The following is a 23,609-nucleotide window of genomic DNA, read 5'->3' on the forward strand; positions in this document are numbered from 1 at the left end:
TTTGATTACATTAAGGTTTCATCAATCATTAAATTGTAACTAGATTTTACGGTCATGCAAGTAATGCTTCCCTAATCAAAACCTTGAAAGTTTTGCACAAGAATAGTATATTATTGTTCATTTTTGGCTAACATTTTTCACATGAGAAGAAAGAACACTTGGAACAGCTAGTTTAAGACATTATTGATCATAATCCATACCTTCTGAGATGGGACGCCTTACTCTGAATCCTAAAGAGCACCTTCACTTCACTAGAGGAGAAACATAGCATGCCAAATGAGACCATAGACTTTCTTTGGTCATCAAAATTTTATTTACATGATACGACTTGAAACAATGCATGAAACCTTAAAAAGTTGTTGTATTTAGATCTGCTGGCCAGATCCCCGGGTGCTAGGATTTAGCGCCATCCTCCTCATCCTCCTCTTGCATTTGCTGAATGAGTCGCTGTCGCTCGGCAGCTTGTCTCATCTTCATCATCACTACGCTCTCGTAGTCACGTTCATTGGACAAGGAGCCCTAGAGAAGGAATACAAATTTGTCAAAAAATGTCATTTTAACAAATGCCTATTTTTCCATTGACTTTGGATTCTAAAAACAGCATATAAGGCACAGGTATCAAACCCAAGGGCCGCGAGCCAAATCCGACCCGTTTAATTTTGTGTTTTATGTTTCTTGCTAAATTGAAATTTAGATAACATTTCTGGACTCCATGAAAGATTGAGGACATGACTTATCCTCGCAATGGTCATCGCGGGGGGCGCTAGAGCCAATCCCTGCCCACTAGAGGCACCAGGCGGGGGACACTGGATTGGTGGCCAGTCAGTCGGAGGGCACAAAGAGATGGACAACCATTCACGTTCACACTCATACATGGGTCTAATTTTGATGTTGTTTTCCCAGAGGAAACCAGAATACCCGGAGAAAACCCATGCAACCCCATGAAAACATGCAAACTCTACAAAGGTCCAACCAAACCTGTACATAAAGTACAAAAGTAAAAAGACTAGATAAAGATAAATAACTAAATATTTACTATGTTTTTTAATGAGAAATTAAAAAAAAAAAAAAATATTAGCTCTCTGTCCTCTTTCACAGAGAAATAAAAGAAGAAAAATATTCTTGTTAAGACCATTTTTCGAATATCGACATAGTTGTCAATTGGATAATCAATTATTCGATTCATCCCCTCGTTTGGTAGACAAAACGGTACCTCTGATGGAAACCATAAGTACAATTTGGCCCACGACAAACGCCATTTTAACACCTGCCTATGATCTGATGAGATATTGTTAATAATGGGAGACTGGCACAAAGTGACTAGCCACGATGTCTGTTTCTCAGTTTCGTGGCAACAACATCACGGGGCAACGCGTGATGATGCGAGACTGTCTCCTTATGTTTGTTTTCACAACCACTCTGCATTCTCTCATCTCCCTAACCATCGCCGTGACAGCAGGCAGGAAGGGGGAACACGGAGGAGCCTGGAGACAACGTGTGACAGGCTAATTCCGTTGCCGCGGGTCATGATGCGTTCGGCCTGGCCTCAAACAACTCATCCCCGATTGCTAAGATAAAAGCACCAAGAGATTCTCCTTCCATTGAGAAGAAGGTCAGTGCGAGACAAAGGCAGGATTGTCCGTTATCCACAGCAGATCCCCGCAAAGACGGGCACAACATGTAACAGCTGACATGCAAGGGTTGTGAAAGTGAGCCTAATTGAGAATTTATTTTTAAGCTTTGGAGGCCAGGCGTCCTCACAGAGAGCCGCCGTTTCATATGATTCGTAGCCAGAGTGTCTGGCGGGCCAAAGAAGTGTCTCTTTAACGAGACATTGTACTGCAAGAGAGATCAAGTGGGTCTGTGCATGAAGGTCTGGGGGAGAGGTAAGAGTTTGTCAATGCGCTCGCTGGACCACGGCATCTGGAAAGCATCATGGGAACTCCGGCATCCATGTGCTGAGAGAATGAGGCTAAGTGTTGAGGAAGAGGAGTAGTTCGGTAAGGGGAAGTTCCCCCTCTCCCCCCTTACTATGCGGCCCCTGGATTGAGGAAAGCTGCTATTATCATTCCAGCAATGTGAGCTCAAGCCCTCGTCTGACACGTAACCATGAAATATCACGCAAACGCCATTAGATAGACTAAATAACCTTTGCATCCTCAAATGAAACAGCCGAATATACAAGCTATCTGATTCGAAATGCATGGTGTCCTTTGGCGAAGCAGGTGAACTCCACCCTGCCCTCTAACGGCCAACATAGGTAAGACTTTCATTAGCAGCCAGCGCAGGGAAGTCAGGTGTTTTCCGACCACGGTGAGCCATTTCTGGTAAGGATGAATGACGTTTCCTAGCCTATGGTGCTAATTAACCGCATTCATGTTTCGCCAGTGCATCACCCCGTTAAATCAACAAGTTCTGTGCACGTATAGGTCCACGTATGCGTTGGTACAATGCCGGCCGGGGCCCAGGGTACTAAGTCGGCGACCGCAAAAGACAAACAAGGGGGCCTGTGCAAAGTCAAGGGATGCAGGAGCGAGGCCACCGCAAAGGCAGGATGGCAGTAAAACACAGGGGCACATTAAAACAAGCTGAGGATTAGCCCGGTGACATCAGCGCATGGCCGGGCCTCAAAACAGCACGCATCAGCCTGGTAATGAAATCATGAATATCTCCAGTGTTGGGAGTCGGTAGAGTGTACACACAGACACTGGCGGTCTGACACTCTTTTGCAAACACAGCAGGTGGGCAGTTCGCACTGTAGGGGACTACTTTGTCTCCATCGCACAGGTTGACAAATCAGACGGAAAGCCTTGTAAGGTCCAGTGACTGTTTTTAGTGACCCCTTTTCTCACGGATACAACATTGCTGTTGTTGTCGTTATGTCCCAATGAAGTAATATTGGAAATCATTGTATTCTTTTGACAATTCATTCAGTGCTATTAATGGCTACAGATTTTTTTTTTAAAAGATATGTTAACTGGGCGAGCCCCTGGTAAATGAGTTAATTTTTTTGTAAAATGAAATTCATGAGATACATTTTTGGGGGAAATCTTAACAGTTTACAGTGGCCCACCTTTTCTCATGACGTCATTAATACCCATATTCCTTATCTTCATGGGTAAAACTGGCGTCACAAAATGGCTCTGTTTAAAGTAGTGTCATTTGGGGAGGGGTTAACATTTTATTAATTAAAGGGGGTCTCAGGGATTAGCGGTTTGCAGACTGCAGTAGATTGTCTTTCACATGAGGGTCTTTTGTACTACAGGTTTTACTCAGAAAATAAGAATGTACTGAAATGTATTTGCATTTCAGCAATTCAACTTAAAAAGTGAATTTAAACTATTTAATGAATGACTAAAAAGCAAATCAGTGTATTTCAAATTTTGGTTCTTTGACTTTATGAACCTTCCAACTGAAACTTTTCACAGTATTTTAATTTTCTGAATTTGTGGTTATAAAAAGATGAATGTCTTAATCAGCAAAGTCACAACGACTGCTTGAGATATGTAAATTAATGTGTACAATCGGTTTCATCTTTTAAGTTGAAATGGCAATCTAACAACTTTTACTTCATATTAAAACATTTCTGAAAGTGATATGGCTGTCCCACGAACAACAATCTTGAAAGTTTAAAGAGAATGACTTTGCAGTCAAGTGTTTTAGATTAAATATTAACAAAGTCATAATGTCCTAATCTTAAAATCAAAGAGGTGGTTAGCTTGTATTTGATAAAGGATTACTCATTAAAACGGCAGAGATTTTACGTTTTCTATGGTTCAAGAACAAAATTTGCAGGTTACGCTGCCACGAGAAGAAAAACATGGCAGACAAGCTTCTCTGTCTCTAACGCATTCAGGTGAATTAAATCAAGAAACAGATTACCTGATGGTGTGTGTCTTGTTTCTCAGATTATTTGTGTCTCAGAGATATGGAGGGGGATGATTAATGTCTGGTGAATTTTAGAGATTATTTAGATGCACGTTTAAGAGCAAGTAAATGAATCAAACAGGCGAACATGGGAAATACACTTGCAAAAAAAGTGAACTGATAAAGACAAAGGAAGTGGTGAATAATTACTCATCACTCATGAAAGTCGACAGACATAAAACCCCAAAGGTCTGGTCAATTACAATGTTTTTGTTAGTGAAGTACAAACACTACACAGAGCTTAAGGGCCAAACCAACTTCCTGTATTTAACTGTTTACATGCATGACATGAGAGCATATGGTTCCCAAATTGATTTCCAGAACAAGGCTGCCTTTGATAAGGCGGCAAAAGCCAGCGATATTCTGCAGATGTGGTCTTAGTGAATACATCCTGCAGACCGTTGACTGTGACGACAGTTCACAGATATTTAAAATATTCTATCGTATTTAACTGCTTTACATTACATTATCAATGTAGAATACTTCCCCAAAATGACAGTCTGTCAAAATACTTTTTTTTTGCAGAATGTCAGATGATGGGTTCCAGTGTTATTCAGTTTTAAATGCCCGTAAAATGACATTTTTTGTTACATCGCCTATATATAAAATCTAGAAAAAACCCGTAGACAAAAAATATTTCTCAACATGAATGTTTGCCCTTTTTGTTTCATCTGCTACGTTGAATGAAAATCCTGAAAAGGCACTGTTTAAGTACTTAGCACCATCTAGTGTTAAAGATGAGAAATGCTAAAAGTGTAGGCTTCACTTAAGATTCTTTTGTAGGGAATATTAATGATATTTTCATTATTTGCTACAGGGCAATAAAAACAGGGGCCACAGGTGGCCCACCAACCGTAGTTTGGACATCTATTATGCTTCCTCCCAGACGACGCAAACTACTAGCGTGTATTCAAGCCAGTGGATAAGGAGACCACTTTAATCGTCTACGTAACTAGCCGACAAATGTTGGCAACCCTAATATACATTATCTTATTTGACAATAGTTTCCCCAAAGACATTACTCCAAGTGGAGAACGACCGAGTACATTTAATCACTATTGCGTGCAGACTCCAGATTTTGCAACAATGTCAAGAATAAAGGGAAAGGGGGGTGCATATATGTGCACATGTGAATGCACATAGCACAGGGTTGCATGTGGTCACAGTATTGGACGGAATCGAGGCCTTTGGATTGAGCTGTTTGGAAACTGTTAAAGCAAAAGAAATAAACAGTGAAAAGAGAAATGACAACAGAGGTCTGAACTCCAAGTGCCCTGGCATTTGTCTGCATGATGGATGGGTTCAGTGATCCCCCAAAAAGAACGTTGTGGGGGTTTGGCTTCTTTAATATCCAAAAGTATATAGTAATAGCAGCAAGGTTTTGCCTTTTGAGGCTTGGGCTTTTGGGAAAAGGTCTTTGATTGTGGCAAATTTCCCACTGAAGCAGAAGTGGTTAGAAATTGAGAGAAGAAAAGATGAAATGCAAGTTCAAAATAAATACACGGGTGCTAACCATTTACGCTTTGGTGCCATGTTCAAATAGGGAAGAATTGGTGAGACAATCCTGCAGCATTTTGTTTACTTGAAAACTTTGCTCTTAATGTTGATAATGTGTGATTTAATCATTAATGCAACAAGATGGAACTTTCCATTCTGATCTTGGCCATGCACATTTACAACAAAAACTAAAAGTGTAGATTTTGAAAAATTGGTATTGGTACATCAAGCATGACTTTATCATTTGTGAATGAGACCCCAGACAAAAAAAGAATGTTACACAAAAATCCAGCTATCTAGATTTCCATCAAACCTAACACACTGAGCATTCAAATATCTTAAACAATAATTAATATCTATTCTAAAAATAAGAGCGTGAAAGCAATTCTGTTTCTGTTCTTACAGATGTTTACAAGATGCAAACACATTAATACTCGATTTCATTGTTGAGTAAATATTATGCTAATTTGATTGGCATGAGTAATTACATGTGACGTTCTGGCATCAAAATCCATAGCAAGAGAACAAAGGCGCCAGGCCTATTGTTTATTAGATCAATGGGAAACATCGAATTAGCCGTTTCCGTTGCACCTGCATGTTTAATATTAGAGAACAACAGGAAAGCGCTGTATCTGGATGAACGTACATTTTGCAAATATGATGCTAATATGGTGGTAACCTCAGTCAGTCGATTGAATAAAAGAAGCAAAAAAACCATCTGTTAAAACAAAGAGTTACAGTAGCTGCCAATAAAAACGTAAAAGCCCTGTCGTCCTTTATCCTACAGACAGACAAAGTTTGTCATTCCTTCCCGTATCACGATTGCATTCCACAGTCATGAAATGTGCCGAATAGAACCGTAACCAGCTATCTCTCGCGCTTATCGCTCTTGTGTAACCACTGCCGCCTGCACGCACATGTCTGTGCGCGATACTGTGCTTTGATTACCCAGAGAAGCTGTTGGCTTCCAGTCAGGCAGAAGGGCCTGTAGAGTGCTATGAACTAGGGGCTTTAGACAAGCCAACCGCAGCCAGGAAATCATGAAATCAGCAGAGGAGATGGACAATGACATGGAGATTAGGGATATGTTAACCTCCTCTTCTGTGAAGCCAGCCTATTTGCTCACTGACCGTGACTTCCTGCTTGTTACAAAGGCGCACACACACTAAAGCACAACTTGTTGGGCGATTGAAATTCAACCGCTGTCACCCTTTCACTCAAAAATGCAATTACAAAGTGGGCAGTAGTTGTGCACGACAGTCTATCGGCGGATCCGTCAAGTAATCGGTTGCTTTAACCCGCTCCCACCCATACGGGGTGCAGCCGAGCGTCAGGATTGACGTGGACGTTGGTGACTAAACAACCATCTCGCTTCGCAAAGTTTGGGTGATATCATCTGATGGCACGCAACTGTGGGACGTAGTGGAATGTGACGCAAGAAATACCTTTTCGACTCATGCTTCTACCGTCGACCTTTTACAGGTTTGGACTCTGACCTCACCTGGTTTATGGCTCATGCAAAAAAACTCAACGGATACACACTTGGAGAGATCCACAGAACACACAGGAGTTGACACACAGAAAAGACCTGGAAAAGGACGGACAGCAAAAAAAAGAAGACGGATAGCGAAACAATGTCTCTGAAGAAGACCGCGTTTTATCTCTGTCGGTTTAAGTCCCAAGGCTGCATAATGAAGTCTACTCTGCAACAGTTAAACAAGCCCCGTCATGTCATGTTTGTCAGCGTTCAGGTGCGAGGCACAGCCAAGTTTCATGACAGATTCGTGTGCACAACCTTGGAATGTCCAGCTCAAAAAGATTTGCTCTCAAACAAAGGTAAGGGAAAATCTATTTTTCTTTCTTTCTTCAGAGGGGCGTCAAATTATTGATTCTTTTATGTTGGTTCGTGCTTTCAAGGGCTAGATTCCTAATTATAAAAGTCTTTTTTTTAATTTAAACCTGGCAATGTCATCCCTTTCCTGGTCAAATACTAGTCTGGGTCTCCTCCTTGGCCAAACTGACATGTTGGGATAGGAATGCTCTGTCAGTGTGCTCCAATCTCCTGCTGCTACTAAAGTGCCGATAAAACCTTTACGGGCCAACAAAACCTGTTAGCTGTAGTGGCTTACAAATTTACAGAATGAGTGTTTCAAGTCACGAACACGGCTCTAATGTGGGCAGAGCTATTTGGCAGAACATAAAATCACAGACCCTGACACAATTATCTAATCGACATGCTCGCATTGGCCAACTCAGTTTGGTTTTACTTAAAACAATAATTAGAAGTCACGAAACGTGACAGCCTTCTCTTGTTCTTTTAATTCTTGATTTTTATTACACTTATTACATTTTGGTTGTAACTGGCACACAGGTTTTTTTTACATAGTCTCAGTTTGAATTATTCATGTAGAAAATATTGTTACAGTTATTATTACAGAAATGAACCTTACCTACCCTTGTGATTTCTACAAACACGTAGGATACTAAAATTGTATGGATACTCTTACGGGAAGGTTTTAGGCAGGCAAACAGACTCATGCTGGAAAACGCACAATAGACCACACCTGCTTTAATAGGAAAAATGTTTGGGAAAAAAATTGAAAAGTAAATATTTGAAGATTAAAACTTCAGAGTGCAAATCCATCTGCCAAACAATACTGGATGTATTAAACCAGAATCAAGTGGAGCAGGTGCAACCTTTTTTTGAGCCAACCGACTTTCACATCAGGCCATGTGCCCAGTGACAAGAATAAATTTAACACAGAAATCGCAAATACTGATCATTAAATACTTAAAGAGGGCTCCGAACTGACCCTAAATTAGAGGGTTTTTACCCTAAATTTATAATCTACTCACACCTGTAACCGGTAAATTTGGTGGGGGGGTTTTAAATTAGAATTCAGCCCAGTTGACAGCAATATTGTCAAAAATTAAGAAAAAGTTTCCTACGTAGACTTCTAAAAATTTAGTTTGGGGCTATAGTGTGAGAAGAAAGAATTACTGGTACACTTAGCCATTTACAATACATTAACAGTGATTGTTTTTGGGTTTTTTTGTTTTGTTTTTTTGCAGATGGGAATGACACATCAGGCAAATTCCAAGCTTGATTGTTGAGCAAAAAGGACAACATCCAAAAAGGATTGGCCAACTTTGGAGATCACCTCAAAACGGGACATAGAACTTTAGTTGCCAAGATGCCACTGAGAACATCCTTGCACAGAAAGCCAACCTCTGGCCGTTGGTCAAGCAGACACTCGAAACGCCGAGAGGTTCTCTCCGTCAACATGATCAGTCTACCGCTGGCTGATTTCCGCCACATTTCCCATATCGGAAATAACGGCCAAACGGACAGTTTCGGAGACCTTTCTTTCCTAAAAATGGGCCACAACTTACTTCTCCAAAGCTCTCAAAGTGAGCAAAATCTCTTTTTAGCCTGCGCTCCACCACCAAAGCCCCCTCGTCTAAATGTGGAGGCAGAGGGTTCCGACAGCCCAGACTGGCCTGCGGAGCACCAGGACAATGCCAGCCAGAAAAGAAAGAAATGCAGCTCTATGCCGCTGCTGGACAGCGAGGAATGCGAGACAGAATTAGTGGACGGGCATAAAAGAGGAAACAACGTTGCAACCAATCACTTCTCCACCACCGGATGGGATGACCAAACTGCAGACAGTATTGGAGACAAAATCGAAATACAACAAAACGAAGAGGACAATGGCTTTTCTTTCAGCCTCGACCTGGGTCCTTCCATTTTAGACGACGTTCTGCAGGTGATGGACAGACTTCAACATTGAATGAACTATCTACCAATAGGCACAAGGACAAAAGAAGAACGCATCCCCCCTTTATTGTAGTAAAATAAGAGCCTGCCTCTTCTTGGAAAATGCAAGTTAAGAACCAAGATTTAGACAAGAGTTTAAAGAAATTGCCAGCCTTTGTTCTCCATTGTAGTTAGGAATTATGTCGAGTAATTTATTTAAATAAATATATATATATATATATATATATATATATATATATATATATGTATATATGTATATATATGTATATATGTGTATATATACATGTATATATATGTATGTATGTATATATATATATATGTGTGTATGTATGTACGTATATGCATGTCTATATGGATGTGTGTGTATATATATTATATATATACATACATACCTATATGTATAGGTATATGTATGTATGTGTATATATATGTATGTATATATATATATATATATACACATACATGTATATATATACATATATACATACATACATATATACATACATATACATACATACATACACACACATATATATATATATTAAACCTGAAGTATCATGTGAAAAATCCCCTTTTGTGGAACTAAAATTGAAGTTAAATTTTAAGTTGTACCCTTTTCCCACTCTTTTCTTATAGCTGTTCTATCCCAAACCACTATGTTACTATGTTCAACACATAAAGGCAGTTAAGTAGTGTGATATTAAGGCAAGAAAGGAAAAATCTGGAGCGCAAGGTCTTGGAGCTGTGATGTCTTGGCAGGCTTGCCAATCTCTTGTGTGCAAAGAGCAATTTCTCCTATGCACGCATCTCAGATGGCCCCAATGAAAGGTCAAGGTACCCTCCTTTCTCATTAAAAGCACTGTATTGAAACCAAAGAGTTGGCATTGCCAATGGTGACAGGTTTCACAATCCAGGCCACAGGTCCAAGACCTTAAAAGTCAATCTCAGCAGCTCCACTGAATAAAACACAAGAGAGAAATCCTTAAATGCTGAACTGATATTTCACGGACACATGGGGTGTCGGACGAAGAGTATTTGCATCGCTTACATCTGTGAGCGTCTTTTTTTTTTCTTGATGAGGTTTTAAGCACAAGCTTCTGACCAAACAAACCTCGGACATGTAAAATAAATGTTGTATATCACGCAGACTTTCCCACAAGAAAATGAGCTGGCGCGTATGGAATGAAGAAGACAAGATGCATCTGCAGTCAGTCAAAAAGACAGCAAAACCAGTTGTTGGGTAAAGCCACACTGGCCCCAAGTGCATCATGGGTCATGTACCAACCACAAGCCTCCCGCTGCTAGGAAATCCACTTGGAATTCTGTGCGTGCCCAACGGAAATAACAATCCTGTGGGCACCTCTGCGCTATATTTGTTTGAATCACTCCTATTTTAAACTTAGTGTCATTGTTCCTGACAAATTGTGAAATACCAGCATAAAAAAAAAAACATTTATATTTCGGAGAAGTAAAGATATGTATACTTAACATTCCAAGACTGGTGGTTTTGTGACTCTTATTACTCATGGCTTTACTCAAGACAGTTTCCTTTGAGGACCAGACAATATATCTTCAAAGAGAAGGCACTGGTAAGAGCTTTAAGTAAGCAAAACTATAGAAAATTGATGTAACCTGAAGAAGCCTCACTGCACTACACAAAGCGGGAAATAATCCTAAATTGTAGTAGAAAATTACGTTGGGACTGTATAAGGTACTGCTGGAAGACCAAACAAAAGTAGGAAATTACTATATAATGACGTTTAATACAAGAGCGCTTTAATCAAAAAGAAGATTCTCGTAGTAAAAAAAACCTTGACTCCAAGAAGTAAAGCTAAAATGGACAGCAACTAGAATAAGTCCCTGTATTTTATATAAGATCATATTTGATGTGGTAAAATGTGAATAATCATACAAACTGCAGCTCAACAAGTGATCAAATGTTTGATTTGAGCGAGATATTTCAAACCCAGTGATATCGCCTGCAAAGCGCAAATCTCAATCACATCTGGTATTGCTTTGCCGTGTCCAAAAAATCCAAACTTGCTGTCACACAGAATACCAAAAGCACTGTCATCTTTTCAAGTGCAGCTCTTGTGAATCATGAATTTTGTCAAGCACTAACTAAATATTGATAATATCGTGTTGGCAAATGAGAAATGTGTCCTTCTAATGTACTTACGTCTTCTAGGACAATCTGATGCTACTGAAATATATTGAAGGTCTCACACTCATACCGTCATTTTGTAAAATTGATATCGTTTATGCTGTCTGTCAAGTCCTGTCGGGACATTTCGGATCGTTCTATTTCTGCCAACCAAGTAAAATTAGTATGGACGGATTACAGTTGGATCGGATTGATTTTTTTTTTTTACCTGATTCCGATCATCTATTTAACAAAGTGGAAAGATTTTCAAGTTGGCCGTTGCAGGACTCGGAGATCAAAAGTTTAAACACCCCTGAGTTCAGGGCTTCAGGCAACAAAACAGTATATAATAACAACATTTGGAATAAAAGTCTGTCCTTACAAGAGCTTCTTTTTGTGTGTTTGCAGCTGGCTGATGCGAAGAGGTGATAGCGGGATAAATAACAGCAGAGGGATCTGATTGTTTGATTTTAGATAATATCAAATGAGATGGGTCCTCTAAGGTTTTGGCAACTGACCTTAAACCAGATGTAGATCGACATTATGTCATGTGGGGCCTCCTTGTGGAGAATACTTTCCAGAGGAGGCTAATTTGAAAATCCCCCTAACAACTGCATTGTTTTGAGTCTCGGGTCCAGAGTTACATCTATGAAGTAATCGGCTCGGGGTATCAGTTAGGCTAACTAGGTTACTGTAATAACATTTTCAAAAGATTAGTGTGACAATTCCCAGCGCGCAACCTAGTCATTTTCCCTTCGGAAGAAAGCTTGATTGGGTAAAAGTGATTTTATTAACTCGGAGTGGTAGATGGTTGGGTAATTGAAGTCATTGAGTATATTCCAGTGGAAAAATATCTGAAATAATGTGATTAAAAAGATAAACTATTAAAACATGATTGGCAATATGCTTTTTAAAGGGCATCAACAATTTGGGAGGTCACAGTATAATGAGATCAAGCTTTCCCACCATCTTACAATAATTATAGTACTGTGTCATTAATACTGTGAAGATTCCAAACCGTGAGATTGAGATAAATAGATTGAGATAAATAGATTGCTACAAGATATATAACAAAATTGCATATTGAGGCTCGTGTACACCAGGAAAAGTGAGTAAAATGTCAAGGTGTGCAGGTTAATGAAATTTGGTACCTGTGCAGACATGAATTGAGATGCAGGATCAACTTCAGGCTGGCCTTCTAACCAAAGGATCTTCAATGGATTTTCACTCCGGCCACTTTCATTCTTTACTGCCAGCTCCTAAAGATACACCATTTATTAGCGGTTAAGGTGATAAACCTTGATCTTGCATTCTTATTTTGCCATCCAGATTCAAGATAAAACACATTCATTCATTAGAATTTACCATAAAAAATAAACACTGAAAGAGCATTTAAAGATTTTGCATCATCATTATCAACAACTCATAGTGGACATTTGAAATGCAAAAATAATTATATATATTTTACATAGTCAATATTTTCATAATGTGTAGTGTATGTAGCAAGCCGCAGGTGGTTGTAGTTTGGATACCACTACTGTAAAGCATTTGAGTGTTTTGGTTAAAAAAACTATATAAAGAGAGAGCGTACCTTCATTTCAATGAACTGGGATTTAATGGGGAAAAAAGGGAAGAAATGTGATACTATAATGTACATGCAAAATGTGTCAGACAAACTTACAGCTGCTTTTACGGTCACAAATTCAACAACTGCACTTCCTTGCTTCTTTGTTGAGACGATCACATTAGAAACTTCTCCATACTAGAGGTGAAAAAGAAAAAGAAATTGTGAAAATAGGGGCTATGGCAAAAAAAAAAAAGAATCGGTAGTTCATTTTTGAAAACAGAAATACATACAAACATAACAAGATATGTTATATGGAATGAAACTGTGAAGACGATTAGTATATAAAACTTCATATTTGTAGTGAAGCTGTGGTTGAACATATGAAGACAAACAATGTGTTTTGTATGAAGGCAAAGTTTACAGGTTGTAAAAATAATACAGTAATAAATCACATTGCTATAGTGGCGCCTTTTTTTAAAGCACTTTAGAAATTTAATTAAATAAATATATTTAACTCCAGGACTTTTGGGAGGATAATAATCATACGGTAATGAATGAATCAATACATTTCATTTGACTAGTCAATTTGAAATAATATCCTGCTTTTGAATAAATGAGTGGACAACAATTAATTTTGTTATCGGATTAATCGGAAAAAAATAAATCAGCATACTAATACATTTTTAATTGTATTATTATTAAATTTAACTAATTCTATCAGATTGAAACTTTGTCATGGCGCATTAATGCTTACTAAAGAAAATGCAGAGCCATTTTATAGCTGACTCAAAAAAAGGCTCTCAAATAATATTCATAAATTCTCATGCGGTAAAGTAAAAAAATCAGAACATCACACCCCATCCACAACTAAAAAAAAACAATAAAGTCCTAATATCCTTCACGCCAGAAGAACATTCCAGACTTGTTTTCCCACACAGCAGTGGCTATTTCTCTCACTCATAACATTAACTGTCACTTATTATAGCTTGCCATTTCAAACAAAAGTTGTTTTTTCTTCTCTCTGCTATTCTTTCCACAAAAGGCAACAACCTGATTTTCCACGGTTTTAAGTCTTGACCTTGACACAACCATCCCACCTAGGTTCATCATCAGAGAATGCGTGCAGAGGAAAATTTAAACCACTTGACGTCATTGACACTTGCCCTATCCTCATTTCAGGCCCGTCTTTGCCCAGCAATGGCTCACGTAAAGTGGAGCATGCGTTGCATGAGAAGAGCACATTTCCTCATGCCTCCCTCGGCAGTGGTTAATCACCTGGTAAGAGGGGCACGAACCATGGCGTGCATGCTTTAAAAGGGGCACTGCAGCCTTGCCCTCAGCACTTTTCACTACAACAAAAGTTAATGGGCCTTGTTTAAAAGAAACGAGTGAAAAAACGACCGACAATTTTAAAGCCGTGCAGTACTCCATTGTGCATGTTGGAATTTGTTTGTTTCCTAAGATCGTTTAAATGAGTAGTGTTGAACATATTTTTTAAGTTTGTAATCTATGGTTAATGTCATTTAAAAATCTTGCACAGAGCACTTTTTATGCATTAAAATTAGCAAAATTGTTCCAGAATTCTGAGTGTGATCCTTTTTTTCAACCACTTTCTTTACCTGCAACTTGTTAAGTGTCAATACCTTTTGTAAAAGTTTGAGAATGAACTCTTGTGAGTAGCCACCGTTTGTCAGATCGTCCTTTTTACACTTCCACTTTAACTGAAAAGAGAGAGAAAACAGGAAAAAAGTTGGTGATCAATGATCATGAATGTCAACGATATTACACCTTTAAAAAGCTTGATCGCCGTTTGGAAGCTGCTCAAGTCATTTCAGGTAAGATATTTTTATCTATCATAAATTCCAACCCTCTCACATGACATTTTACAAATGACTGGGTTTGTAAATGAGTAGCTTCCACAAAAAAAACTTACAACATAGACAAATATTCATAAATTCCCGTGCGATCTTGCACAATCGCTCCAATCGCAGCATACTACAGCCCAGCAAATATCACCAAAATAAATCTGTATTATTAATGGCAAGCACAGAGTCTTGATTCCGTTCCAGCTCTCTGCTTGCTGTCCAAAAGGAGGCTGAATTTCTGGGAACACGAATGTTTACGCAGTGTCTTTTACCCACAATAATGGTGAAAATGAAATGTTAAGTATTCGCTTGATCTGATGTCCAAGGTTTCAGCTCACAATAATGGAGTAAATTAGGAAACAAATGAAAAATGTTCATACTGAATTGCAAAACATCTTACCAAAAGGGAATAAGAAAAGAAATGATATTTCAGTGTTGTCAAAGACGCAATTTGGTGAAAGGAATTTTGAACCTGACCATAAATAAAACATTGACTTTCAAAGACAAAGTTCGTCCGCCTGAAATACAATCACTAATTCTTCACGTCTTATGAACATGGGCCGTGACGCTTTCCGCCGTGGGGCTGCCGTTTGTTGCTTTAACGCAGCACAAAAATGTCAAACAATTCCCCTCTGCACTGGACAGCTATCAAATTTGAAAACCAGATTTAATCTCTAAAAAACATCATTTTACATCCCCCGTGTCTATTAATATTTCAGGACATTTATTCACAACATATGGTATGGAAACCTGGTAAAACAAACTAACAGTATGAGCACAATTCTCAAATGGAATTAACAATTTTCCCCAAGATTCGTGTATAACGCGAACTTTGCTTCAGTTTTTTGGTAAGAAATTTTGCGTAAATAAATACGGTACCTTCAATTTAGGGGTGACTTTGTTCCTGGAACCATTCGAACCTGGAAAAGAAAATCACAGACAATAGAGCGCAGGGTTCAAGAAGTTTAAAGATTAAGAAGCAAATGTTTTATGGAGGAAACCATGATGCAAATGGTTAGCCATTTTGGATGTCACATGGTAAATGCCACAGACCTGTCATCAGACTTTGGGGGGCCTAACTGCGTGCAAGTTAAAGATGTGATGACTATGCATGAGTAATTGCCTAACCACAAAAAGAATTGATTTATTAGATTTCATTTTTTTTCATCCAACAATAGAACGCAGGGATTGTCATGTGAACAAATGTTGGATATTTCAAGTGCGTGTAAGTGGCGTTTCTGGCATGCCACAATGTCAATATGCCACAATGTCTAGCTGCTCAGAAACAACAGTTGTCAATTTTATGGTGCTATTACAGGCAACAACAACAAAAAGTATCACAAACATATGTAGTTATTGTTTTTGTGTGACTAATACTAGGAGAATCCTGTACACCTGATTCAATTCAATTCAATTCAATAATTCATTATAGCAGCCTAGTTGGCAGACATAAAACCGAGATTATGACGTGGCCCACAACAAAAATGAGTTTGATACCCTTGATCTGGAAGGCTTAACACGAAAACAAGCAAAAAGGGATCCGGATGTAAATTGAAAATGGAAGTACTTGGGTGACTGCAGTCTCCCGGGTTCTGCTGTTCTTCTCTCTCTCTTTGAATCTGCTCTCTGATGAGCTTCTGTTCTTCCTCAAGCTGTCTGGATCCCTCCTCCCTCAAACGAATAATCTGGTGGAAAAGGATATATAATACAAAGATGTGAATATTCAGAGGGCTATGGGGAAAAGAATCTTGGATTTTTATTTAGCGACAATAAATCAATGTCAGTATCATATTTGGTTAAAGATAAAAAAAAAACTACATTCAATTCCAGAAGATTTAAGTTTTTCATTATGGAAAGAGAATGTATGCTCCCAAAAGGAAAGAAATTAATGTTTTGGACATTATGTCTCAATACCAGCTTTCCAAGTTGAAATAGATTTGATGTCTAATACTGTCAATGAAAGTGAATAGTTTGGGTCCCTCTCTAACTAGTTGTTTTCTTACTTCTTCCTCAAGTGTTCTTGTTATCTGCACTTCATCTTGGGTCTGAGCTTCTGCCCGTCGTTCCCTTTCCTCAAGGTCTGCAAATCACAGAAATTGCGCTAAATTAGTCCTATTTGAGACATTGTGTGGTTCTGCATAAATAACATTGATACCACTTTAAACAAAAGGAAAAAAAAGTGATGAAATAGAGCACGGGCCATTTAGAAATTGCCGTTGGTACCGGGAACCTACCGAGCTTAATCTTCTTTCTCTTGTCATCAAGTTTGCGGTTTCGTTCTTCTGCTCGTTTTTTGGCAGCACAAACTTTGTCATAAGCAGCCTGAAAAATACCACAGTAGTAAATGCCAGATAAATAATCTGTGAGGATACATATCACTCAGTGGACCCACCTTGGCAGCAGCATCGGTCAGCACTTCCAGAGCCTGAGACAACTGGTGGAAGAGCTCCGCTAAAACAAAACAGAGAGCAGTAGTAAAACGACAAACTGAAACGCAGGCACACAAGATCTGCTTTTTCAATAAAACAAAACATCTCAATTTGTCATTTTGAGACATAGGCCTTAGACGCGTCTGATTTTCTATGCACGTCAGAATATCTCCGGACAAAAACTACCAAAATTTCACGAGCCCCATGATTTCCATTAGCGCGCCTAAAAGGGCCAATTCCGCAATCATTACGACCACACAATATTCCCCACCGCCTTAGTCGACATCTGACAAACACACACAAAAAGACCACAAGTGCTCCCTATCATGCAACACTAGTGCACTATACTAGCCAGACTTAATTATTCTCTTATGGGATGTCTGACGACGCGGTATGGTTACTCCCAATGGGGATTGGCAAATATAAATTAACAGGAGGCTCCGGGGACAATATAGGGCCAGAAAAGGTCAGGTTACCTAAACAAAAATGGCTCCAGGCTGCGATGAAATCCAACTTGTCGTGCCCATAAGGCATCTCAAACTTTCACATTGGGGTTGAAGGAGCGATGGAGGGGTGGGGGGTGTATGGATGACCTCCAACAGAAAAAAATAATCCCCCCTAACCTCACCTCACTAATGCATGCAACCTTCCCCAGAGAGGTCGCGTATAGCTCCGGTCTCGTGCGATCGGGGCAAAGCCTGTTCATGTGTGGGTTGATGTTTTGAGGCCCTCCAAACCGCTTCTTTTCCATTTCTGGGAAACCGACCCCCCGCTTTTACATTATGCCTCTCGAGCCCCAACCCCAGCAATTTCTCTTTTTTTCTCTCGCATGACATAAGCAGGGAATCGTCTGAGCCATCCAAAAGCCACATAAACCTCATTTGAAACACTGGCCAGTCACTTTTTTCCAAGGTGTCTTTTTTTGCCCTTCTGACAAAATAAAGGTATAAAGAGATTTCCTTGCGTGATTATGCCTTTGCTGGTTTGCAACGGACTGCCAGATGATTCAAGAGAATAAACTGGGGGTTTTATTTGAACCTTTTCGGATATTTTTTCAAACATATTTTTCAATCTTCTAAAATGGAGCGACTGCATCCAATTTTGTTAAGTGAATAGTTTAATTAGTCTAGTTAGGGAGCACAAAAACATTGACTTACCTGCTTTTGGGTTGTCTGGGTTCTTGTCTGGATGGCATTTCAGAGCTTTCTTTCGATAAGCTTTTTTGATCTGAAAGAAGAGAAAAAGGTTTTAAAGTTCTTCATGTGATTAACACTGCCCAGAGGATTGTCGGCTGCTCTCTGCCCTCACTTGAAGACATTGCCAGCCCGCGTTACCTCAGCAGAGCCAAGCACATCATAGGGGACCCTTACCACCCTGGTCACAACCTGTTCCAGCTGCTGCCCTCTGGCAGACGCTATAGGTCCCACAAAGCTCGGACAACTAGGCTTAAGGATAGCTTTTTCCCCACATCCATCAGACATCTAAACTCGCGCTAACATACACACATTCCCTTCTGCGGCATATGAATAGATGTTTGGTTGGTGATCTGCCGCCTCCTAGCTGACTTGAAGGAAGGTAAGTGGCAGACAGTGTGCGGTAATCGAGAGGTAAGCGACCTGTATGTAATCGCGAGGTAAGCGACCTGTATCCACAACAGCGGAATGACAAATTACAAGTCCGTAACTTACACTTATTTAGGTCTTTTGCCGACTAAACGTAGCTTATGGAGAAGCACCATCAATTTCGTCACACGCAGTTTCTGCGTGTGATGACAAGTAGGCTTTTTTTGTGTTGTGGTAATGACGACATGGCCTATGTCCGATTATTATTATTATTATTATTATTATTATGTTGAATGTTCTTCAGAGCGGAATATGTTACAAAAGTACCAAAGAATAATTTGGAATAAGTTTTGGCAAAAACTCAATTCTATCTTTCAGGACGCTGTCTTGTTTCAAATTAAAATCAGGGACTGTATTTTTTGGACGTATTTAACTCCTGAGCTGTTTTATTTCCTCCTGACAAATTAATGGACAGAAACCACTGAAGAGCATACTAAGGTCAACTACCCACAAACTCTAGCCCAGTGCCCAGTTTTTACTGGCCCACAGCAAATGATGAAAATATAATTGAAAATTGGCCCGCACAAGAAGCCTAAATCCAACTTACATTGCACTTCTCAGCTTTGACACTAGATAGAGCTCGTTTTTGTTGTTGTTTTTTAATCATTTTGACTTCATGTGCCACTAATTCTGTCTTTTCATTCCATTTTTTTTATGTACAGTCCAAACAAATAACTAGTTTATGGAGAGACCAGTCATCAATAGGGAGCCTTTCGTCTTGATGCTTGGCAAACACTTTGTACAGCGCCGAATTGACACGCAAAGCTGGGGAATGGCGCCATACACATGCTTATTGTTGTTCTAAGCCTACCTCCCCATCTCCTCTCCCCCCTTTCCCGGTCTCCCTTTTCTGTGTGTTCTATAAATCTCAAGTTGGAACAAATAGTCGTTTACTTAGGTTCAAATATTACCAGAAACGAACAGATTGTGATTTATTGACATTCAAATATAACTAGAAGGACACTAGGGTATATATTTGGCCAAAAATATTTGACAAAATCAAAAGCAAGCTCAAAGAACATTTTATAGTTCTTTTTTGGGGGGTCTTAAGTCATCTATGAGCAAAGTTTGCCTGCAGTTTTGAGCATTTTGCAATCAGCGAGCCAGAAAATCTAGGATACATAGTTTAGTAATTTTTAACTGGCAAACTGTTTTGTATGCATAATTTATAGTATATATTAACCTTCTCGTGAATCAATTTGGAAATGAGATGACAACATTGCACACATTCATTACATGATTAAAATGTGCTGTATATTTACTACTGATTTAGTAAAAGAAGGTAAGAAAAAAAAGTGTACAATGCTGAACGAGGAGGCAAAATAACCACTAATCTGGGAAAATTTGTTCAAATAACAAAGGAGGACAGATAGGATAGTCCAACAGTAGTCTATCGATTAACAAAAATGTATACGATGGCTTGAAATAAGCTTGTTTCGGTCTCAAATTCACGTTCATATTTTTTCCTCGTTAAACGTGCGATTTTCACCAATTGCAGTTGTTAAACTGGCCCTGGTAAAGTAATATTGCCGAACTGGTAGGGGGTGACCCTGAGTGGCTGATTAGCTGCCTCATCTGCCACCAGCACATCCCCCTAAATTACAATAATTCACCATTTACAGGGCTCTATCAGCTGGCTGGACATTATTAGCATGCATAACAGGGTGAAGGAAGTGAAAGAATAATGGCACAGGGAAAATGAAATAAACATGGAAAATAGAAGCTGAAAAAATAAACTGCATGGCAATACAAAACCAATGAAAGACTCCAATTTCGATTGTACAAATGTTACTGTAATCTCAATACTTTTTATAATTGGGCATTTATGACCAACCGTTCAGTGTTTTTAAATAAAGGCAGAAACATCAGCATTTCAATTGAAACCCACACAAATTGGATGTGATGCTTTTGACGACTCAAGACTGGTTTGCAATCACCGTCGAGGTGCCTGACTGACACACATCCAGGATAAATGGTGTTCTAAAAAGATGAATCACTTGGTTCCCGTAGAAGGAACAGCAGGGCTTTCATGTAACATAAAAATGTGGAGGACAAGGAGGAAGTGTGAGTCAACGTATAATCACAACCAAGACGAGACATGACTGCAGTCCATTTATGGACCGTGTTTTTCGGCCTATAAGTCGCACCAGGCAAATAATGCACAATGCACAGTCATACCTCTACTTACGAATGTCTCTAGGTACCAAGTTCTCAGGTTACGAAAACTTTTTATATGCAAATGAGTGCCTTGGGATACAAAAAAAGATCCAAGTTAGCAAATACCCCAAAAAGGAAATGCATTTCCTTATCCGATATATTATTTGGAAAATATTGCATTGATTCTTACTATAAAACCCAATTTTAAAGGGTTTAATTGATAATTGTGCAAGGACCGTGGAACCAATTAGAGAATTTACACATAAAGTACTGCTCTACTTACAAAATTGTCAAGTTAGGAAAAAAGTTCTGGAATCAATTAATTTTGTAAGTAGAGGTACAACTGTAGAAGTTGCACTGGAGTTACATTTTAGGGAAGGCAATTTTTTATTTGATCAGAAAAGAAGAGACAAAACAAAACACTTTAACGTGCCAGCGGCCAAAGACTGATGGGAAGCAAGAAAATTATGGAAGCAGAAGATGGGTAATGCATGTCTCGCACGTCAATGCAAGCCACAAAAGTAGAGACTGGATGAATTCCTTGTCCTATTCGTGATAAACAAGATGACAGATAGCAGTGGTCGAGAAGAAGGCCAAATAACTGGCCATCAGTTGACATCTGTCTTCATTGAGGACTCCGCAGACGGAAATGTATTGCCGCAAAAAATGTCACGTCCCATTGCAATCAACCGATGTCTCAAAACCAGCAGTTACATTTTAGAAATTCAATTCTGGCCCTAAAACAACCACTAATTCTTTGCACCGTAATATTTCGGAAATGATATGGCTTTTTCCAATTAGGAAATTGAGACGTGTGTTGGCAGCAAGGTTGATATTGCGTCATATTACTTGTGGATTTAAATCAATCACTTTGGATTAAAAAATAAATGAAGCGGAAAAGGGGCAAGCATCAGTTGAGATTTTTTTTGTTAAATTACTAAAGAAATTACATGGGATGACAATCTCTGCAAAAGTTTAACTGGTTAGAAATAAACAATGGAGAACATAAGTAAAAATTCAATTCAGCCACATATTCATATTTGATGTTCAAATATAAGCCCATTCATGTAGCTTGTAAAATATGATGTCTATTTAAATCTACCATTCATTCCTGACATTCTTAGTTAACGACTAAAATTTGTGCCACACTTCCCTCTAGTGGCTCTTTGGAAGAACAACTACATGTGATACATAAACATTTTTTAAAGTTTTTTTCCGTTTCATACTGTCTTAAAAATCTACTTTCTTTCTGAATAACTCTAAGATAACTAACGGGACATTTTTTTAACATAAACAATCTATTAATAACATAAATTGTATTATTGCATTTATTTAGTTTTGTGTCCATTTAGTCTGGTCCTGCCTTCCTGTGTGGAGTTTGCATAATTCTGCAATACCTGAGTGGGTTTTCCATGGGTACTCCGGTTTCCTACCACATCCCCAAAACATGCATGACAGACTTAAGTTAGGCGAGTGAACCCCTAGCCCACCCTCACTAATTTATTTTGCATTCTACAAGGGTCACAGAGCCATTGATAGCCCTTTTTTCATTTAGATATTCACTCAATCATTTTCCATTCTGCTTATCCTCACAAGGGTCGCGGGGGTGCTGCAGCCTATCCCAGCCAACGATGGTTGCTAGCCATTGATCACTATAATTTGTTATATTGTGCCCTGTGATTGGCTGGCAACCAATTGGGGGTGTCCCCCGCCTACTACCCATCGTTGGCTGGGATAGGCTGCAGCACCCCCGCGACCCTTGTGAGGATAAGCAGAATGGAAAATGATTGAGTGAATATCTATATGAAAAAGGGGCTATCAATGGCTCTGTGACCCTTGTAGAATCCAAAATAAATTAGTGAGGGTGGGCTAGGGGTTCACTCGCCTAACTTAAGTCTGGGCAGGAGCGGGTTCGATTCCCGCAGGTGTCGATCTGATTGTGAGTGCGAATGATCGTCTGTCTCTCTGTGTGCCCTACGGCTGACTGGCGACCAGTCGAGGGTGTAGTCGACCTTTCGCCCAAAGTTAGCTGGGAAGGCATCCCCTTACGGTACGGAACATGAATGAAAAAGATTATACGTCCAATTTTTGGTTCAAGTTTCTACACTTAGTGTCCTCCTTTTTGATTTAGGGGGAAAAAGGCACAGAGTTGGAGATCCCTGATTTTAGTCATAAAAGATGCAATGAGGAGTGTAGTCTTTCCTTAATCGCACATAATTCTCCGCTCTGATAAGCAAACAAACAATTATATTTCATGGCTCACGTGTTTGTCGGTGAGTTAGCTTTTAGTACATACCTCCTTGGCTGTAGCAGTGTTTGTAATTCCAAGCAACCCATAAAGATCCAGCTTCAAGATATCCTTCGCCTTCCCAGACATTTTGCGGCTCTTAGTTTACCAACTAATGCAATCAAATCAAATCATAGAAAGCTGCAAAAACGACGACAAATTGGAATAATTATGTTGTGGTTGACGCTTTTTAGTGACGTCACTGATCCGCAATGCACCTTGGGGAATGAGTTATTTTTCTTGTGCGCAATTGAACTACAGAATGTTGAGTACGCTTTCTGTCTATTGATGTGTTTATTTGCAATTTGCCCACATAAACCCAGGACGAAACATTTTT

The 23,609-nt window shown here is 39.2% G+C and overlaps 2 protein-coding genes across 2 annotated transcripts; one reads left to right on the forward strand and one right to left on the reverse strand.

The window, feature by feature from the left end:
• Window positions 1–377: 377 nt before the first annotated feature.
• dnajc17 (DnaJ (Hsp40) homolog, subfamily C, member 17) lies at window positions 378–23,477 on the reverse strand. The gene is made up of 11 exons (XM_077621652.1): window positions 23,282–23,477; window positions 18,364–18,433; window positions 17,170–17,228; window positions 17,012–17,099; window positions 16,781–16,857; window positions 16,345–16,462; window positions 15,657–15,697; window positions 14,556–14,633; window positions 13,027–13,107; window positions 12,497–12,604; window positions 378–519 (listed from the first exon to the last, which is right to left on the reverse strand). Exons 1-11 carry the CDS (start codon window positions 23,360–23,362, stop codon window positions 394–396), a joined length of 927 nt encoding a protein of 308 aa, XP_077477778.1. The 5' UTR covers window positions 23,363–23,477; the 3' UTR covers window positions 378–393.
• On the forward strand, window positions 6,498–9,383 carry LOC144090273 (cdc42 effector protein 3). Its single transcript, XM_077621654.1, has 2 exons — window positions 6,498–7,260; window positions 8,497–9,383. Exon 2 carries the CDS (start codon window positions 8,619–8,621, stop codon window positions 9,213–9,215), a length of 597 nt encoding a protein of 198 aa, XP_077477780.1. The 5' UTR covers window positions 6,498–7,260; window positions 8,497–8,618; the 3' UTR covers window positions 9,216–9,383.
• Window positions 23,478–23,609: the final 132 nt, after the last annotated feature.

The sequence above is a fragment of the Stigmatopora argus genome, chromosome 15, assembly GCF_051989625.1.
Source record: "Stigmatopora argus isolate UIUO_Sarg chromosome 15, RoL_Sarg_1.0, whole genome shotgun sequence".
In the NCBI taxonomy this organism is placed as follows: Eukaryota; Metazoa; Chordata; class Actinopteri; order Syngnathiformes; family Syngnathidae; genus Stigmatopora; species Stigmatopora argus.